This window comes from Vitis vinifera, chromosome 8 (genome assembly GCF_030704535.1).
Source record: "Vitis vinifera cultivar Pinot Noir 40024 chromosome 8, ASM3070453v1".
In the NCBI taxonomy this organism is placed as follows: domain Eukaryota; kingdom Viridiplantae; phylum Streptophyta; class Magnoliopsida; order Vitales; family Vitaceae; genus Vitis; species Vitis vinifera.
Genome location: NC_081812.1, coordinates 22620500 through 22640867, shown reverse-complemented (window position 1 = coordinate 22640867; position 20368 = coordinate 22620500). Strand labels below are relative to the sequence as shown.

The 20368-nt window shown below is 34.2% G+C and overlaps 1 protein-coding gene and 1 long non-coding RNA gene across 2 annotated transcripts; one reads left to right on the top strand and one right to left on the bottom strand.

The window, feature by feature from the left end:
* The first annotated feature begins 1392 nt into the window (after nucleotides 1-1392).
* LOC100255592 (zinc finger protein WIP2) lies at nucleotides 1393-4154 on the top strand. Its single transcript, XM_002277501.4, has 2 exons — nucleotides 1393-2190; nucleotides 3409-4154. The coding sequence occupies exons 1-2, from the start codon at nucleotides 1591-1593 to the stop codon at nucleotides 3844-3846; spliced, it is 1038 nt and encodes a 345-aa protein (XP_002277537.1). The 5' UTR covers nucleotides 1393-1590; the 3' UTR covers nucleotides 3847-4154.
* Nucleotides 4155-14321: 10167 nt separating this feature from the next.
* LOC132254194 (uncharacterized) lies at nucleotides 14322-20165 on the bottom strand. The gene is made up of 2 exons (XR_009466472.1): nucleotides 19577-20165; nucleotides 14322-14761 (listed from the first exon to the last, which is right to left on the bottom strand). It is a non-coding gene; the product is annotated as an uncharacterized LOC132254194 (long non-coding RNA).
* Between the last annotated feature and the right edge of the window lie 203 nt (nucleotides 20166-20368).

Below are 20368 nucleotides of genomic sequence, written 5' to 3'. Positions count from 1 at the left end.
AAAAACTAGATTTTCTTGCGGTTAATATGGTGGAATATTTATGAAGTGAGAATCAGAATGATATATATATACGAAAAGGGAAATACAAGCTCTACTTGCTTCTTCAACGGAAAGCAGGTCTATTGATGATGTGATAACAAAGAAAAGGGGAACCTAATTTAACACCAGAGCCAAGCTATAATTGGGTCATAATAAGACATCTTTTGATGCAAATTTTAGTCGGGTTAAGGCATTTCATTAAAAGCGGTCAGAGTATAGAACAAGACAAAGTGAATACCGACATGGGATATAGGTTTGGCTGATAATAAATGCACCTCCCTCAAGGCTAAAGCTAAGGGTAATAGCCATAGGTGGTGTTTTCTTTTCATTTTTTTTTGTTTTTGGAGATGGAAGGATTGAAGTGGGTTCATGAGATTTTTGGGTATCACCATCAATATAAAAAATATGGGTGTGGAGGAGTGGGTTTTGGGACAGAGCTCACCCGACCAGCGCCCGCACATCTAAGAAAATGCCGGGTTAGATTGACACAACTTGTTTCCTGTCTACTGATACCTTCATTTTTTTTTTTAAAGGGCAAAAAAAAATACACATGAATGACAGAGAAAGAAAAGACTAGATGCATATATTCTCACAGTCTGGATATGAAACTTCACTGCTTTAGTGAAGTCTTTCTTGGGTTTGATTTAAGTTCTTTTCTTTATTTTGAAAGGTTTAAGAAGAAAACAAGCATATATGGTAGTGTAAAGATAATAGAAAGGACAATCATTGGATATCATGGTCTTTTTAATTTTTAAGTTTAATGAGAATTTTTTTTTTACCTATTTAATTAATTTTATTAAAAAATTAATTTTGAAAAAAAATAAAGTTTGATAAAAAAAAAAAATTAAAAAGTGCACAATATCATTTTATATAAAAATAAAATTTTAATTTGGGTGAGAAGATATTTTTATATTCAATAAATGTTTTTTAGCAATAAAAATTTCTCAAGATTGACAACAAAGTCATCTAAAAAGTGACTGACATGGGTAATATCAAAATATCTTGTACACCTCTTATAATCTTAAAACTTCCAAGAATCCAAATAGAAAAGTCACTTTTCATTAGGTTGAATTAATTTCTTAAAATAATAAAATAGAAAAGAAACAAACTTTTAACCAGTGATCCAAGTGAGTTGGTTGATAATGACAAGGAGGGAAAGGCAAAGGAGGGCAATTTGGTAAAGGTAAATGCATGAGCAGTGGAAGAAAATTTTACGAGGGTTTTGAAAGGGCAATTCCATCCAAGAATGAAACCGCCAGTAACTGTATTTTTCTAGATTCTATTTATATATTGTGAGAGATATATATTAATAAGAAACACTATGTTCTTCACTAGCTTTACTAATAATATTTTTATTAAATCTGTTTAGAGCGTAATCACTCTCTCCAAAATCTCTTCACTCTCCACCATCCATCCACTCTTCGGCCATCTTGTACACACTCTCTTTCTCTCTCTTTCTCTCTTTCTCTCTCTCTCTCTCTCTCTCTCTCTCTCTCTCTATAAAAGCAAACTCATCAAGGCAATACCAGACTACTATCTAACCTTTACACCATGACTGACCCCTACTCAAAATTCTTCGCCGGTTGGTTCAAATTCAACCCTCTCCACCATTTCCCATCTGCAGAACCTCCATCACAGCCACCCTATGGCCACAGCTTGTACACCAATAGCTTCAGCAGCCACAGCAACTCCATTATCTATCAAACCCCGCCTCCATCTCCTCCTCTGAGAGAAGCCCTACCCCTTCTCAGTTTGAGCCCAACCAGGCATGAAGAAGACCAGCAGCAGCAACACTCCTCCTGCAGTAGTGCTATGGATGTGGATAGGAAGAAGAAAGCCAAAGAGGAAAGCTTCTTCTCATCTAGTACTAACACTAATACTGCTACTGATGATGGAGATGATGATGAAACTGTTACTGTTGCCCTACATATAGGTCTACCAAGCCCTAGTGCTGCAGAGATGGCCTCTATGCTCTCTTCTTCTTCAGAGATCACTGACAAAGATGGAGATGGTGATGTTTCTGGGTATCCCATCAACAGACTCAACAAGGGTCAGTATTGGATCCCCACCCCATCTCAGATCCTTATTGGTCCTACACAGTTCTCATGTCCTGTTTGCTGCAAGACCTTCAATAGATACAACAACATGCAGGTGAGTTTCTTTCTTCTCATATGGAATTCACATGTCCCCCAAAACCCTTCTGCCTTTCCTTTCTCTCTCTCTCTCCTTCCTATTTTTTCCGTTTTAATTTTGGAGGAAAAGGGGGAGAAAAAAGATTCCTATTTTCTCTCCCACTTTCTAGTCTGATTTGAATCCTTCGGTTGTCCTATGCTTGATTTCCAAGAGAAAACTCAGGGAAGCAGATTTTGATCCTATATATATGATCACCTCTATTAATTTTCTGGGAGTTTCTTCCCTTTCCTTTCTATTTTGCATGGTTTATGGGTTTTGGGATTTGAATAAATCTCTCTGATCCAACTGAGACAAATCAGTACCATCCATTATGTGATGGAACAACACAGGCAATGTTCCTTATGCCTTTAGTACTTCGAAGTCTGTGCTCGACACATTGGCAGGTGTGTGTAGAACTGAAAATTTTGCAGTTCTCCCCAGGGCTCAGACGAGATCTTCATCAAGAATTTCTCTATGTGAACTTTCATTCTGCAACAACAAACGTACAGTTTACGGATATGAAAACCCAATACATAGGATTTCATCTTTCGTCTCTTCTGAATCAAGACATCTCCAAAAACTCAAAACCCCGCGTCCTTCCTGTTAAATTTCTTTCCTTATTTAACCACTTCTCTTTCCTCTACTGCTCTTTTCTTGTAGATCTTTGGAGACAAAGGACCCGTCATCCATACATATTGAGTTCAAACAAAGGAAAACGAAAAAGAAAAATGAAAAACCCCCATTTTTGTTTCATACCACCAATCACCACAACTGTTCAATACGAAGGAGCAGCTTCAAGGACACGCCCCTATTTCGAGAATAAATCTCCATACTCAGCAACAAACAGAAAATTTTCAAGTATCAGACGTTTGCACCTTCCATTTGTTGGTTCCAACTCCATGTAGGACAAAGGATCACGTTCCTTTCTCACGCTTCATAATCCTTAACTTCTTCAACATACTGTTTGAAATTTTTTATATTTTCAATTTCTTATGTTGGACATACATGGTACATTTTCTTCTTGTTCCTCATGAGGCCTGTATGCTGAAGTTTGTGGCAGACATTCTACTTTGATTTATAAGATAAAATCATTCACTTTAGTGGGATTACGAATTCTTTTTATTGTTTTAGTATTTTGTGTATCAATTGAGCATTTCCTTATATGTGGGTTAATGTTAATTTTACTAACTCCTGCAGATGCATATGTGGGGGCATGGATCTCAGTATAGAAAAGGGCCTGAATCTCTAAGGGGCACTCAGCCAACGGGCATGCTTAGGCTTCCATGCTATTGCTGCGCACCAGGATGCAGGAACAATATAGACCACCCGAGGGCCAAGCCGCTTAAAGATTTTAGAACCCTTCAAACACATTACAAGAGGAAGCATGGGATCAAACCTTTCATGTGTAGAAAATGTGGGAAGGCATTTGCTGTGAGAGGAGATTGGAGAACCCATGAGAAGAACTGTGGGAAGCTTTGGTACTGCATTTGTGGGTCTGATTTCAAGCACAAGAGGTCTCTCAAGGACCACATAAAGGCTTTTGGGAATGGCCATGCAGCGTATGGCATAGATGGCTTTGAAGAAGAAGACGAACCTGCATCTGAAGTAGAACAAGATGATGAGTCCATGCAGTGATGTTGAAGAAGAATTGGATATCAAGACTGGTGAATTGTCTTATCTTATGAGCTATATTGGTATTGATATAGTCACCATGGCTCTCTAAGTGATCAAGAATATATATCATACTGTTGGAAGCATCAAAAAATTTACTTAAGAGAGCCACTTCTCTTTGTTTCTTTTTTTCTTCTCTCTCTCTCTCTCTCTCTTTTTTTTTTTCCTTTTCCTGATGAGCATGGTAGATCCAAAGTACATCCATGTTAGACTAATTAAGTTCTTGTAAATGCATTTTTCCTTTCAACTCATGTCCACGGCTTCTTTTTCTATCTCTTTGATTATCTTAGGCTTTCGACCCTTTGACAACATAGTTCTGGTTAATATAATCATTTTGCTGAGCCATAGCCATCAATGAGGAAACGAGAAATGGGAAACACAACTGCATAAAGCGCGGAAACCTTGTAGGAAAAGTGGTTTGCAATTATATAGGAAAACCTATAGAGGCACCTATGCAATAAGGAGAAACTATATATATGTATTAGTGGAAGGCTAGAGTGCATCAGAAAATCAGGATTTCTACACCAGCACTGAGAAACATTGCAAAAACCTCGCATATATATATATATATATTATATTGACTTTATTTTTCCCAAACATTTCCTTAGCCTTAGCTAATTTCACATTGTGGAAAGACACTGGTTTATTAATATCCAAGAGAATATGTACTCCTGGTGTAATCACACCATATTTTTATAGATATATAATTTATGGGAGAGGTGGATTTAGGAAGATAATTAATGGGTGGAGAAGCTTCTCTGAATTAAGCAGTGAGACATGGTGTAACTTTTAGGGATGATGAGAAGATAAATGAATGCATGGATAATTCCTGTGGGTTGTTTCAGGCTTTTTGCTTTAATAATTCATCTTTTCTTTTCTTTTAAAGATCTTGATATCATCATATGAGTCTTCACCGGACCACAACAGCAATGTCACGAATGGGTACGTAGTGATAAAAGGATGTACATGAGGGGGAGCTCAATGGATAACAAGACAGGTGAGTATATTTTGTTCCAAATGTAGTTGAGATGGGCTTTTCATCCTGCAAATGCATCAGCTTTTTGGGGTGCATATGATGCCCTTTTGCTTTGGTTAGTGGAGAGATGTGTTTGTTGATGGATGGAACATATACCATTTGAGATTCACTATTGCTTGGAAAATTCAAAGCAAATGATTAGCTTTTGGGAGTAGAGAGAGAGAGAAAGAGAGAAAGAGAAAGAGAGAGATCAGAGAGATAATATTATAAGGTAGAGAAAAGATGGGTAGGAGCAATAATAATAGTACTAATTATATACTAGACTAGTATAAGGTTTGGGAGGATGGAAATGGAATGGATCCTGTTGGCAGCTTTGTTGAGAGAGAGAGAGAGAGAGAGAGAGTTGAGCAAAGGTCAGACTGAAACTGCAACAGTGTTGAGCCTTAGCTGAGTTGGTTGGGCTGATTTGCAACATATACTGATGCCTCCTACAGTACATACACACCTTCTGATGGATAAACTGTAGACTGAAACGACATCTCAGTAACCCTTTGACTCATCTCCCTCAACATCTTTGTATTTGCAGCCCTACAATCGTTGTTTGTGATCTTCAACAAAAATGATAATGGTGATTGATGGGCAACAACACGACAACTCCTACTACGGCAACATGCGTTACAAAACAAAACAATTTCTTTCTTTCCATTTCTTTTTCTTATTTTTATTAGGGTTTTTTGTCTTGACAACAATGATCATCTGATATAGTTGTGTAAGATGTCAGTTGATGGCCATGTGGTGTATATTACCAATTCCTTTGTTTACTGTTGTGCAATAACACACCCCAGATCAACCAACGGTAACAACCAAGAAACAAGTAACTGAGCATTTATTGACAATCAATATCTTACCCTTCTGCTGAGACCACCAGTCTCTACCAAAAATTGACCCTTTCCATTATAAAAAGGCCACCATTCCACTTCTTTTTCCCATCACCCTTTTACTTATTGAAGATGTGCATACTCTCCATGAGAGTCTTCCTTGAAACCCACCAATACACCCTACAGTATAATAAACACTAGGGTCATACTAAATACTAAATCCTAAGCATCTTACGTATGAATACTTTCCAAGACATGGATATTAAGATATATGTGCCTTAAATGGAAACTTCTTACAGAATAAAACTACATATTATCCAAACCAAGGATCAGTCCACAGAATCTTTGACATTTCTTTGAATAAAGAGAAAGATGCAGAGATTGGCCTGAATTATAAGAGGGTATCTCTCATAACATGCATCTGATTAACAGAATTCACTGTTTTCACCCACCCACCCCCTCCCTTTTTTTTTTTTTGCCTAGCAGTTGAACACAGCCTTCCCTACTTAAAATCCCAAGGCCCCTTTTTTTTCTTCTCTTTTTCCTGTTATTCAATGAATAATGTTATTTAATATTAGTTTAAAAGTAGCATGCATGCACTGTCACCGTGACCTTGTCAAGCAGACCAAGAATCCCTACAAAGAAGAATATGTATTACATTTTTATCATCCCCTCGTATTCATATTCCAACACAAAAAGGAGACAGCTTTGTCTCCTTTGGCTCGAATCACTAGCTAGTTACCACTCTCAAGGGATAGTTTCAGTATCAACAACAGAAAGAGATATCTCTTACAATTGATCCAAATCATTTTTCTACTTCAAGTAGAAATTTGTTTACAAAAGCGATCAGAGAAATCTAAATACATGAAAGCACTATGGGTACTAAAGGCTATCGAAGGTTTAAATGAGTACAAGAGATTCATAAATACTCTTTGATTTTCTGTGAGGTTATGGCTATGATCTTTTGAGCCCACCTGTATTTGGCCACTTGGACCAGCTGTAAAGAAGAGAGAACTTGAGGGAGCCATTGCCCTAGACATATGGGATTCATTTTCTATTTTTCTTGAAATTAATTAATATGAGACAACTTTGTTTTGAGAGGCCCCAATGGGAAAAAGAAAAGGGGAAAAGGCAAAAATAAGCTTGACTCATAATCACCTTTGAAAAGAAAAACAAAATAAACAAATAAATGAATGAATTAATAAATCAAGAGGAAACAAAAATACTTCTTTTGGACTATACCTAGAGATCTCTTTTTCCCATGATCATTATCCGTGCCATATGCTGCTTTGATCCATTTTCCTTCTGCTAAAGTTGTGCTACTTTAATGCTCGGAGATTCTCCAAGTTGTAGGTATTGGGTATCTTCATTAGGGGAATATAGAAGGAAAACTTGAGAGAGAAGAAAGAGAAAGAGCATTCTCATTCTCAACACACATACTGAGAGAGAGATCTAGAGACAAAGCATATCTAGGCTTTTCTCTCTGCTACTAAGGAGAGAAAGTTATGCATGTTTGACGTCCATCCTATCAAATCAAAAGGGTTCTCTTTATATATAATTCTTAAAGAATCAACTTGAGATATATAATAATGAAGGGTCTACTTGCAGAAGACCCAACTAAAGATCAAACAGAAATGCCAAAGACAAAGACACCCACATCCATTATCCAAGATAACTCCTCAGAAGCAAACCCACATGGACAACCCAAGTACTTCAAGGTATTCCAGAGATTCCATGCATGCATTTTCAACTTGGCAGCATCTATCACAACAGGAAAAAAAATCCTTTCTTTTTCCTGCATATATTTGTATATGTTGATTCCATGGTTAAATCAAGATTTATACTGTGTAGAAAAAATATATATCAAAGATATCATATGCTTCATTATAATATGTAATTTTTATTCTGGTTTTATATTGGCTGATGATAATAATGATTTTTAAGGTGTATAGCATGAGACAAATTTTGATTAGTCTCAAACCTAAATTTTCCAAATTACATATCAAACTTTTGATTAAAATCAATTTTTAAAATTGGTCATGTATTAGTAACTAATGAATTTTCCATTAATGATGTTGATAAATGTATTTTCAGCAAATATGAGCATAATGAATATGTTGTCATCTACCTCCATGTTGATGACATGTTGATCTTTGGAACTAACTTAGAGGTTGTTTGTGAGACCAAGAAATTCCTAGGATTTAAGTTTGACATAAAGGTTCTAGGAAAGACAAAGGTGATTCAAGGAATTAAGGTAACTAGAACACCTAATGGGTTTAAACTATTTCAAGAACACTATGTTGAAAATATCTTTAAGGAAGTTTGAATACTTTGACTGTAAACCGATTTCAACTTCTTATGATCTTAACTCACAACTAAAGAAAAACACAATATATAACGTTGCCCAAACTAAGTATGCTCAAATTATTAGGAGCCTAATGTACTTAACGAACTATACCAAACTTGACATTGCCTATGCGGTAGGCAGATTAAGTCGGTACACCCAAAGTCTTAATCAAGACCATTGGGCTACTATTCCTAGAATACTTAAGTATTTGAGAGGCACCATTGACCATGGTTTATGCTATAATGGATTTCCAAGTGTCCTTAAAGGATTTAGTGATGCTAATTGGATCTTTGATTCTGGTGGAGATCTACTAGTGGGTATGTTTTTGCCTTCGGAAAAGGTGCAATTTCTTGGAAATCTGTCAAACAAATATACATCACTCAATCTACTATGGAGGCTGAGTTTATTGCCTCAGAGAAGGCAAATTTTGAGGCTAAGTGTCTTAAAAACCTCTTAGTAGATATCCCTTTATGGACAAGACCAACACTTTTTGTGTCTATGCATTATGATAGCCAAGCTGCAATAGCTAAGGATAAGAGTAAGATATTTAATGGGAAAAATATACACATATGCCTAAGACACAATATTGTGCCACAATTGCTTGAGATAAGGATTATATCTCTAGATCGAATTTGTAAGGTTAGAGTTGAATTTGGCTAATCCTCTTACCAAACCACTAAATCAGAATTAATGGAAGAAACTTTGAAGGGGGTGAGACTTATGCCTAATACAGAAGTCAAGAGTGATGGAAACCCAACCTATTAAAATGGAGACCCCATGAAGTAGGTTCATATGGTTAATAACAAATCACTTGTTGATTGGAAGATGGTCTATCAGTTATATATGAGAGTTCATCCATATGGTGTAAATAAAATAATTTTTGCAATGACTAAGGATGAGTATATTTACTCTTAATGATACCATCCCTATGGTGTAAGTAGAGGTGGGGTCACTGCCTTTGAGAACTTAAACAAGTTATCTAGAGCTCTTAAGAATATCTAGGTTGTATGACCTATTTGCACCAACTCGTTTTATATTTACTTCTAATGATACCATCCCTATGGTGTAAGTAGAGGTGGGGCCACTTCCTATGAGAACTTAAGCAAGTTATCTAGAGCTCTTAAGAATATCCAGGTTGTATGACCTATTTGCACCAACTCGTTTTATACATCTCATAGTAAAACCAATGTGGATGATAGGCTCCCTGAATTACATAAAGAAATATTGGTTCATAGAATTTTTTTTTTTCATCAAGTCTCTATAATTTAATACTTATTTATACTAAGACTGGTTCATAGCTTATTGACACTAATTCTAATGCATTAAATTCTAGTTTTTTCCTTCAGACATTTTTTTCTTCACACATACACTCTATGTGGGATTGTTGGTAGAGTGTGTGTGAGAGAGAGTGTTTAAAGTGAAAAAGAAAAGAAAATGTCAATCCCACATTGGAAATGGGTGGACACTTTTAGTGGGTATTTATACTAATTCATTTCCTTAGCGTCATGAGCTTGTGGAGAGGCAAAAGAGAACCTCACACCCCATTTGAAAGAGAATTTGGGTGGCTCAAGCTAGAAACCCTTATTGTGCAAGGTGTTTACATACACATCCTACGCAAAGGAACCCTTTCTCCCCCTCCCTTTTGCCACTCACAAGTCCAGTGGCTTTTTGCAATCTGAAAACCAATATTTTTATTTTAAATTTTAAATTTGAAATTAATTTCTTTCCCTTCATTATGATTTTTCTTAAATTTTTTAAAATTTGGTCAAAGGAATTAATTTGGTTTAATTATCCCAATTTAATTCATTTAGCCTTTTAGACTTTAAGACTTGTAGCCATTTAGCCCTTTACTCCTATGGTCATTTTATAAGTTCTTTGCATATAAATTTAGAACTCTTCAATGCCTTAGAAGACTAGCTCTCTCTGACTCTATCTCTTTCTTATGTTCTTTCTTTACTCCTTCCACGAGTAGCCAATAGCTAGTTGTCATTGTTTGCAACCTATTCTCGATTGTTACCAACCTCCATTTGTCTCTCTTTCTCATTCTGCCACTATGACCAATCCTCTCAAGATAATCACCGCTTCTACAACAACTCATTCTCATTTTTCTCATTGTAGCATTGCTATTGCATCGTATTCATCACAAGGAATTTCTTTTTGAGTTGTACTATTCCTTGCTCAAGGTATGCATCGAAAGTGAGGGTTTTTGGTTATTGAATTTTGGAGGTGGGTCACTAGTTACCTTAGGGCGAATGTACTTTAAGGATAGTAATTGTTACACTTCAACTTAATCCTATAATTGCCCTCATTCAAATTTTATATTCCTATTTCTCTTATTTTGGACTTGGTCAAGTTTTGTTACTCCTATTCCTTAAGACCTAATTTTTCTAGCAAATTTAACTTTAATTTTTCCAATAGATTTAACTTTCCTAACATCATGATGTTTAAGTCTTCTTTTTACCCTTGTAAGCCATTCCTTGTTAACGAGGGTAGTAGGTTAACAAATGGTCAGACTTTACTGACATAATTCTCTAAGTCATTACATGCACATATTTCTTATTACCTTTTTAACATTCTAAACCCAAGATTAAAATCTTAAACATAGCATTATTAGGCGAAATGAGGATGTAGGTATTCTAGCTTTGACTTAACAACCGGTACGAAAAATGACAATGATTTATATAATTTAATGTTTCAAATAAAAATTAAGAGCCGAGTCTCTATTTAAAAATTAGAAAAGAATTTTTTTATTTAAAAAACATATTTGATATTTTTTTTATTAAACTTGTATTTAATATAATTTATTTTGAATTTTTTGTTATTTTTTAAAATAAATTTGATATATTTTTAAATATTTTTTAGAATATTATGAGAAACAATTCAAAATAAGGATAGTACTTCAAAAGCTTTTGTATTATATTTAAGTGCACAAAACCTTTGTGGAGATTAAATAAAATATTTATTTTTCATATTTGATTTTTAAATAAAACTTTATTATTAAAAATAAGAAAAAAAAATTGTTTTAAAAAAGTAATTCCAAAAACTATTTTTAAAAGTTGTTTATTAAAAGTAACCCAAAAAAAAATGGTTTTAAGGGTTGAAGTGTAAGAATAGTGTAAATGAATACATGTGAAAGCCTTTTAGAACATGGAGTTTATAAATATTATTAAATGGATTTTCCACACAAGTATGAATCACTCCAAGCTTTGGGCATTACTGAGACCAATGAGCTAATAGATAAGACATGAAAGAATATTTAAAAATAATCAAAATGTTCATCTAGACTTCTGCTTAGAAAACCAACTCCCAAATCCTTTCCTTCTTCTCTCTTCTCCCTTTGCTTTAGTTTTATTTTTCTCAATATAATCATTTCTTTTTTCTTTCTTGAAATGCTAACATTTCTTTTTTTTAGAAAGGGAAAGGGGAAAGGGGAAACTGGAAAGGGAGGATTTTTACCCTTCCATGTTTGAGATTAAAGGGTAAAATTTTTTACTTACAAAACCAAATAGTAGTAAAACATTATAAGCCCATTAAATTTTGCAATAAAAATGGTGATTTGGAATTCCAAGAACTAGAATTAATATATTTGAAAAGAAATAAATATTTTGTACCAAAAATCTACTCTATTTATTTTTATTTAAAAAGAATAAAAAAATAAAAAAATAAAAAACTTAAAGAGGATTTTAATATTTTCTTGTACACCTTCATCGTGATCTAAGACGTCAAAGTTTTTTTTTTTTGAACTCAAAGGATCTTTTATACCTATTTAATTTACATAATTTTGTTGAAAGAGCTTTTGAATTTGTTCTTATTAAGGTCATTTTTTGTACTAAATTCTGAAAAGGTTAAATTAATAAGAGTTTTTATATGTGTATAATTGATTTTTGTTGAAAGAACTATAATTAATAAGAAAATAAAAATATTATAATATCAATATTATTTTTAAAAAATTATAAAATTGATAATAAAAATGAAAAAGAAAGAGGTCATGCCAAGGGAGAATCATTGTTAGAAACCTGGACAGCGAAGCTCATCGAACAGAGAGGACAAAAAAAGGAAAAAGAAAAAATTACAAGTGGGGAAACGAAAACCACGGCGACCCAAAACCAGCCGCTGCTGGTGCGGAGCCAAAAGTATTTAACAGCAGCTAGTTCTGGTTGTACCGAACCGCCGGTAAAATCAGGCGTTCGTACCAAATGAGGTTAAGGGGGGGAAAAAAACAATTGAAGCCCCCACGTACATCCGGCCGATCAGGCTATGAGATTAACAAATGATGATTTAACATGGGACATGAATGAGATCGAAACCACGTCATCATGGTTTTTAACAAGACACAGTGGCGGTTTTGGTTAATTTTTTTTGTTAGTTAAAAAAAAAAAAAGAAAAAAAAAAGGCAGTGATGGCAACACTGGTCCAGATAAAAATTTGACTGACCAATAACAATCCTCCATTCAACGCTCTGGTTGGCCATCTGCTATAAAATATGGGCTGTGGGCCCCTTCTTTTTTGACGATGATGGGCCTGAAAGATCATCATCATATCTTTGTCAAAAACAAATCAAGGTAAAATAAAAGACTCCACTTTTTCTTTCAAAAAGAGCACTTTCACCAGCTTCCTAGAAGGATCCTATCCCCCCACCATTTGTGTTACCAATACGTATATAATCTAAAGTAGGAAAAAGATAAAGCCCCAAAGGAAGGAAGATCTTTACCCAAATTTAAAAATAAGAAAACAATTTTCAAGGCAACAGAAATAAATACCTGATGCTGGTGCAGAGAGCTTTGATCAAGAACAGCCCAAAATTATTTTGAATTTAAAAAATTATTTCTTTGAGTTGTTACTTTAATCATTTGTTTGGTTCAAGGAACTATGAAAGAAAAGAAAAAAAATAAATTGATAAAAAAATGAACTTTTTCATGTTTTATTTTATTATAAAAATAGGAATAAAAAAATAAATATAATTCAAATTAATTAAAAAAGTGTACATTTTAATTTTATTTATTTTTACATAGAATGGATAAAATAAGATAAATGAGTTTGAAATTAATAAAAATAATTTATTAGTTTTAAATCTATTTAAAAAATTTCCTTTATTTTTTTTCTAAACCATGATATGAAAATAAGAATGAGAATAAAAGTAAATCACGATGCCATTTAAAAGAGTAAAACCAAAACACTGAGAAGAGTGGATTTTAGTTTGTATATATTTCTAATAATAAAAATAGAGTAATTAATGATATATATATATATATAGATTTCTCATTTTTATTATTTATTATGGTGTTTTAATTCATTTTTAAGTAGTATTTATTAAATATACTTAATATATTCCTATTATCATATTAATTCATAAAACGAGCGTTACCAAACACATTTCTATTTCCAACAGGAAACAACATCTCAAGGTATTGTCTCAATGAAGGAGAGAACATCTAAAGATGGTTTCCTTCATTATGAAAGCTTTGTGGGGTACCAAAATGCATGAATATTTTGAATTTGTATTTATTTTTGGATGCATAATCGTCCACTTGAAATGAGGGATAAGGACCCCCCATGGAATGAGCAGACAAATAGAATAAAGGGTATAGGCCCAAACTGTCACAAGGGAGACCCTACATCACCTGCTCATGTCTAAATGATACACACACTTACAGATGGAAAAAAAAGTGGGCATATCCACTTGCCTATATATGCTCTCTCTACTGATACATAGGATCATAAGAGTCATAGACCCAACTAGGCTTTGGTTTAGTGTAGGTAGATTCATCTGTGGACAAGGAAGAAAGTGGGCTTGACCTTCCTTCACATCTCAACTTAAATCTCCAACCATATACCTAAACACCACCCTACTCCGATCCCATAATGAACAGATATTTTGACCCTCCCAAGGAAAAAAAAAAAAAAAAAAAGGTCAGCCATGAGCCATTCACTTTGTTGCTCCCCCAGTCTTCACGTTGCTTACCTATTATGCCTACTAGAGATGTCCATTTTGGTCCACCTTTTGGACATCTAGTACAGAATAACAAAAGTTAATCCATTCCATCTTTTCACTAAACATAACAACCCCAATCCACCCACCCACCCACCCCCAACATAAAAAAAAAAAAAGGAAACTAGTGTAACTAACAGACTAATCAAATCCTACATATCTAATTCTATAACTATTCTACCCGTCAGGTTTAGAGGGGAAAAACACCGACAAAAGGAAATCACCATATCTGTTATTTATGAAACAATGTTACGCAAAATTTTTGATAAATCAGTTGATAAAAGACTAATCCAGAGTTGTGTTATCATATGATTTACATGGATTGAAAGGGATTCTTTGGTTTAGGATTCCACCAAATTGATTTTACTCCAAAATATTACCCACCCGAGAGAGACATAGAAACCAACTCCATAGGAACCTGATCAAAAGAGTTCATTTCAATACACATACACCACATCACATCAGACTCTATCAAATGATTTTCTCCACACGCTATGAAATATTTGCATAAAGAATAGCAATTTCTTCAAGCATGTTGTTACCGGGTGGAAGAACTCTGACAATCTCAAGAATCAATTGGCTTTCTCTTGTAAGGTTGCTGGATGAAACACCATATGTTTTCTCTCAAGCGTATAGATTTGCATCAAATAACAGGACCCAATTAAAGCTGTAATATCTTGTACCAAAACCTGGAAGAATAGACACAAAATAATACATAAGAATCTAAGCAAAAACAGGTAGCAGAAATATTGAATCCCCCAATCTCATTTTCAGCATCCATTACAATCATAGAGATCATTGACAGCCATGCATGTGCTAACAAGAGATCCAAACTCAAAATAATAATCTCTTTTTCCTTTTTCGGTGGGAAAATTAAGGATGCCCTTCTCGATCACTTCCACTTTTGGAAGATGAGATAATGCAGGGGACAAATCTTTCTTCTTCTTTTTTTTCCTTGAGGAAATGGATTTGGAAGCAGATGGGAAGCGACCAAAAAACACATGGGCAGATGCAACATCACAGACCACTGGCAGTTAGACGAATTATTTTTTATACATCAAATTCACATGTCTCCCTTCCTAGAAGAATATGAAATTTCAATGTTAAAAGTTTCAACTTAAGCATGGGTTTCATAGCCTACATGGGAATTGAAAACCCACCGAAGCAGGTTATATTTCTTGTGACGAAAAGGCTGACCACATCTACAGTTTCTCACCACCAAAACAAAAAGTAACGTGTATATACATGCGTAATGTGTAAGAAATTAACATAACAATACAAATGAAATGGTCAATAACATACTACATGGGGGAAAAACATAGTTTTACTAATTATTTTACTGCATCCCGCAGTTTCCCATTCACTAAGAGGAGAAAAAAAATATGAAAATACTGTTAGAAGAAAAGATTTTTCATCCTCACTTTTTTAACTCTTTCTGTCACAACTCTGCCCATGCTTGTCAATTAAGGATCGTTGCCAGTCTACTTCATGTCATTCCTCTCTGTCAGTGGTCTGTTGGGGTAGTTTCAGATGGCTTTTAATGGGTGCAGTCATTCAATCAATCTTTGATTTAAGTTGAGCGTATCTAAGGGGCAGTTCCTCTTCCCAATAAAGTGTGGAAATCATAAATTTGGTTTCTTTATGGTCAGAAATTAGGGCATATGAAACAGGGTGCCACCCAAAAAGATTGGAAAACCAAAATAGTCCTCTAGATCATACAACAAGGTAATTGTATAACAAGGGCAGAATTGTCCTTTTAGTTCTGAGTGTGCCCTGTTAATAAATCATGGGGCACCCGCTTTTATTTCTCTCCTTCAGTGGATGAACACTTTTCCATTCTTTTGCTTTAAGTGAGGGTGTCTTTATCTCCCTCTTTCCAATACCCTTTCTCTCATTTAACTTTGAGAAATCCAATCAAAACCTCGACTTTTTTTTCTAAATGAAAGCAAATATGACTAAAGGGGGCAGCTTTAGTTCTAATGAATATCTTTCACAGATTTATGTTTCTTACATGACATGTTTGGGATTTTAAACCCCACCTATCTAACTGACATTCTCCAAAGACGCTTTATTTCACACAATCTAACAGAACTAAATTTCAGAAGGTTTGTTCTGAAGTTGCATGAGATCTATGACACTCTCTATTCATAAATGCAGAGTTTAGAAAATGGTGTAGCTTACCCTATATGCACAATCAGTCCCACATTGGAACATGTTACCCCTATATATACTTTCTATTGTCAATGTCATCCTCTCCTTGACTTCAGTTGCATTCACAACTCACAAGCTTGTGCAGCACATGGAATGTGGGAGAACACGTTAGCCAAACATGTGTGTGTGAGAGAGAGAGAGTGGATATGTGGTCAATCCTCAATTTTGGGCACACATCAAAAGTAAGTTTTCAATTTTGTAAAGTGTAGATTGTGCATGGCCAATCCTAAACTTTGAACACGCATCAAAATTCATTTTATACATACCTTACATTTTAGCCATGTGCAATGGTAGGAGAAAGGCCAAAATCATAGAAGAAAGGACAACAAGTACATGGCCAGAAACAATGAGAAACAACATATTCGGGATCTAAAATTTCATTAGGAAATTTTGAACGTGTCTTTCAGAATAAATAACCAAGACCAGAAATGAGAGAAACTAGTCCTAAAAATTTTCTTTTCATAACAGATCCAGTGGTGAATATTTCACACCTAAAAGCAAAATTAAAACCACATGTTATCAACTCATTAAAAGTATAACTTACAGTTCTCACCTAAACTTTTTCCAGAGTCTCAAAAGTTCATTTGATAGTTCCTAAGGTAGTTTTAGAAATGCAATCAAATTCCTTTTGTCATTTAATCAAGCTTTAATATCTTAACAACTGATTCTGGTTTAGTAATCTATGTTACCTCATATTAGCTAAAGCTTTCAACCAGTCTCTAAGCTTCAAGCTGACTCAACCTCAAGAGGCAACTGGATATACCAGTGCATATTATGTCATCCTCTAAACTTAAAATGAATTAGACTGTGAAGCCCACTGGCCCAATTCAGTCTCATAATCCAAAAACAGCCAACGACTGACTCAGAGACATAGTAACAGGCCCAAACCAGTCAAGTTGTATCAGTCTTAATATCACTCATCCAGGGCAGTGAAGTTTCTAGCTAAACTAGTTTCAAAAGAAGTTCAAGAAGAACTAGATACTTTCTGATTTAGCTACTTTAGCTTAGTCTACCATAAATATCTAGTTATGTGTAAGATTTCTGTCCCCTTTATGAAGAGATTCCAGTCTTAATGTTTGTCTAAACATGTTTAAATTTAGAAGGTTTTTTCATTTTTATCCAGAAATGTCATAAAGAATGAAGTTAAAACCTACCAGTCCCTCCTGAATAATCCCTCAGGCAAATGCTTTGTACTTCATTCTCTAATAAAAAATAATTGTGTTACAAAGGTACAATCCCAGGAATATGCCATTATGTAACCAGCACCAACATTATGTTACCAGTAACAACGAGACTGTTGGAAGTACTAATCTTACCATTTGGAATTGTTCTGGATTGATTAAACTAAGATTTGACTCAACTTTAAGTCAAACCCCATCCCAATATCCTGATATGCCCCTAGACCCAAAATCCTTAGTTAAAAGAGAGATATGCCCCCTTTCTCTTCGCTTCACTCTTCTTTTATATATGAATCTTTGAATACAGGATATATGTCTCTAATTTAGGTGATAACCCTCTTCTTTTTCAATGTTGGTTTTATTATGATTTTGCTTATTTATCTTTTCCTACTCTCTTAATCCCTAGCAGTCAAAACTATATGAACTTCTCCTTACACTCTAGCAACCTATGTTCCCATTCGTAGCCTTAATTTCCCCAACCAAGCATAAAAAAGCTGCCTGCATGATTGTTTACATCTTTGCAAAACAAAGAAAAAATAGGTACATATGTATACAGGAATGAAGCATAAAAGAACATGTAATCAATTTTAAGAAAGATACTTTGCAGTACACATGAATTCATCACTATCATGAATAAGTAATCATTGAATACTAAAGGTTAAACAATTTATATTTAACAAACAAGTCATTTCCTGCTAATTCAATACAAGCTCAGGAAAATAAACTTCACCAACTTTTTTAACATTTTCCAGCTGGACTGCAACTGATAACCAAAGTTCCAACTAGTCCTCAACCAATATAACACCCAAAAAAAAAAAAAAAAAGATGAATGATAGATGCAGAAGAAACATAGACTCTTCAAGATTTGTAAAAGAATAAACTATATTACCCCCTTTTGGATGTAGAAAGAAGTAGAAAAAAACTTTCATTTGGAAACTGGTAGAGAAATATCTTGGATTTTGTAATAAGGAAATGAAACAACCATGGAATTATATCAGGACTGCTTTTCTGAGAGAGCAAGTAAAGACCTCAATTTTTGTGCAGAACCCTGACATAAATTATATAGAAGCAACAATTCAATTTTGTTGCTATCTTAATTTTTTGGTACATGCTGGGCCAATGTTTGATTGATGCAGTAAAATCTCTTTGATGGCTTTGATAAAGAAGAATTCCCTAGCAAGAGATAGTCTTACAAAAGCTTTAAAATGCGTCAGGTGGATGGTATAACCAATTGAAGATACACCCTCATAACTAGTTGGAAAATTTTGCATAGAAATAAGAAGAGGAAAAAAAAACCCACTGGTGGTTAATGACATGAAAACATACAATTTTAACAAGAGGATGAGGATTTGCAAGACCCTAGTCATTTGCAAAACCCTAGCATCAGCCAAAAATGAGGATCATAAAGAATCATCACAATGAATATAAACACTATTAATAAACCATTTTAAAACTATGCAACCAGAAACATTTGAGATCAAATGGCACCAGAAAAACTTCAATCAATATAACATTCTACAAGAGACATTTTCAAAACCCAAACATTAGCCAAACAGGAAATTATAGAAGATAACCATTTGATTAGTAAATGATTTTAACCCTAAACTGCACCAAAAATCATAATCCTGAACCAGAAACAGTTAAGGCCAAATGGCACCAGAAAAAGTTCAATCGAGACAACATTCCATGAAAAAATTCTGAAAACCTAGACAATTTCAAAACCCTAGCATTAGCAAACAGGATAATCATAAAGAATCATACCATATAAGATAACCACTTGATTAATAAATAAACCATGCCAAAAATCATAATACTGAATCAGAAACAAATGAGAACAAATAGGAAAAAGTTCAATCTAGACAACATTCATTGGAAACTTTTGAAAACCCTAGCATTAGCCAAAAAATGAGAACCATAAAGAACCATACCAGAGAAGGTAAACACTTGATTGATTAATAAGCAATTTTAAACCCTAAACAGGGCCAAAATTTATAATCCTGAGTTAGCAACAACCAAAACCAAATGGAACCAGAAAAAGGTTCAATAAAGACAAAATTCCACGGTAAAATTCTTGAAACCCTAAACCATTGGCATAAGAATCATAAAGAATCGTACCAGAGAAGATAACTGTTTAATTAATAAACCATTTTAAACCCTAAACGTGAGCCAAAAACCATAATCTCGATTCAGAACCAACTGGCACCAAATGGGACCTGAAAAGGTTCAATGAAGACAAAACTCGACAGCAAAATGCAGAAAACCCTCGCATTAGCCAAACATGGATAGACAATCGCACCAAAGTATATAACCGTTTGATTGCAAAATATCATGTATCGCGAAGGATTGAAAGAGAAACGATATAGAAAGGGCGGTGGAGTGAGTTTTCTCGAGCGGAAAGCGACTGTGTCTGCCTTTCTTGATTCAAATATATGCATAGAAGGAAAGGCGGTTGTTTCAACTTCAAAAGTTTAAAATACGGGTAAAGCGATAACACGCTAAAACGTCGTCCGGCAAATCCATGTCCTGCTATATTAAGTATTTTCACCGGCTAAGGGACTTTTAACAAAAACGGAGAAAGCATTTGAGATTTGGAGCCTGGTTTTAGGAAGTGTTTTTAATATTTATAATACTTGAAAAATTTTATTATTCAAATGTTAAAAACATTAAAAACATTTTTTATAATCACTCTCAAACATACTCTTAAAATGCATTTAGGGGTAATTGTATAAAGCGTTTCTAATTTTTCTAATCCTTTAATGATACAAATTTTTAAGTATTAAAAATATTAAAAGTGCTTCTTCTAATTACTATCAAACGGGCTCTTATGGTGCGTTATTATCATTCAAGTGTTAGTGATTCTAGAAAGCGCTAAAAAAATTTTATCATTCAAGTTTTATAAATGCTATA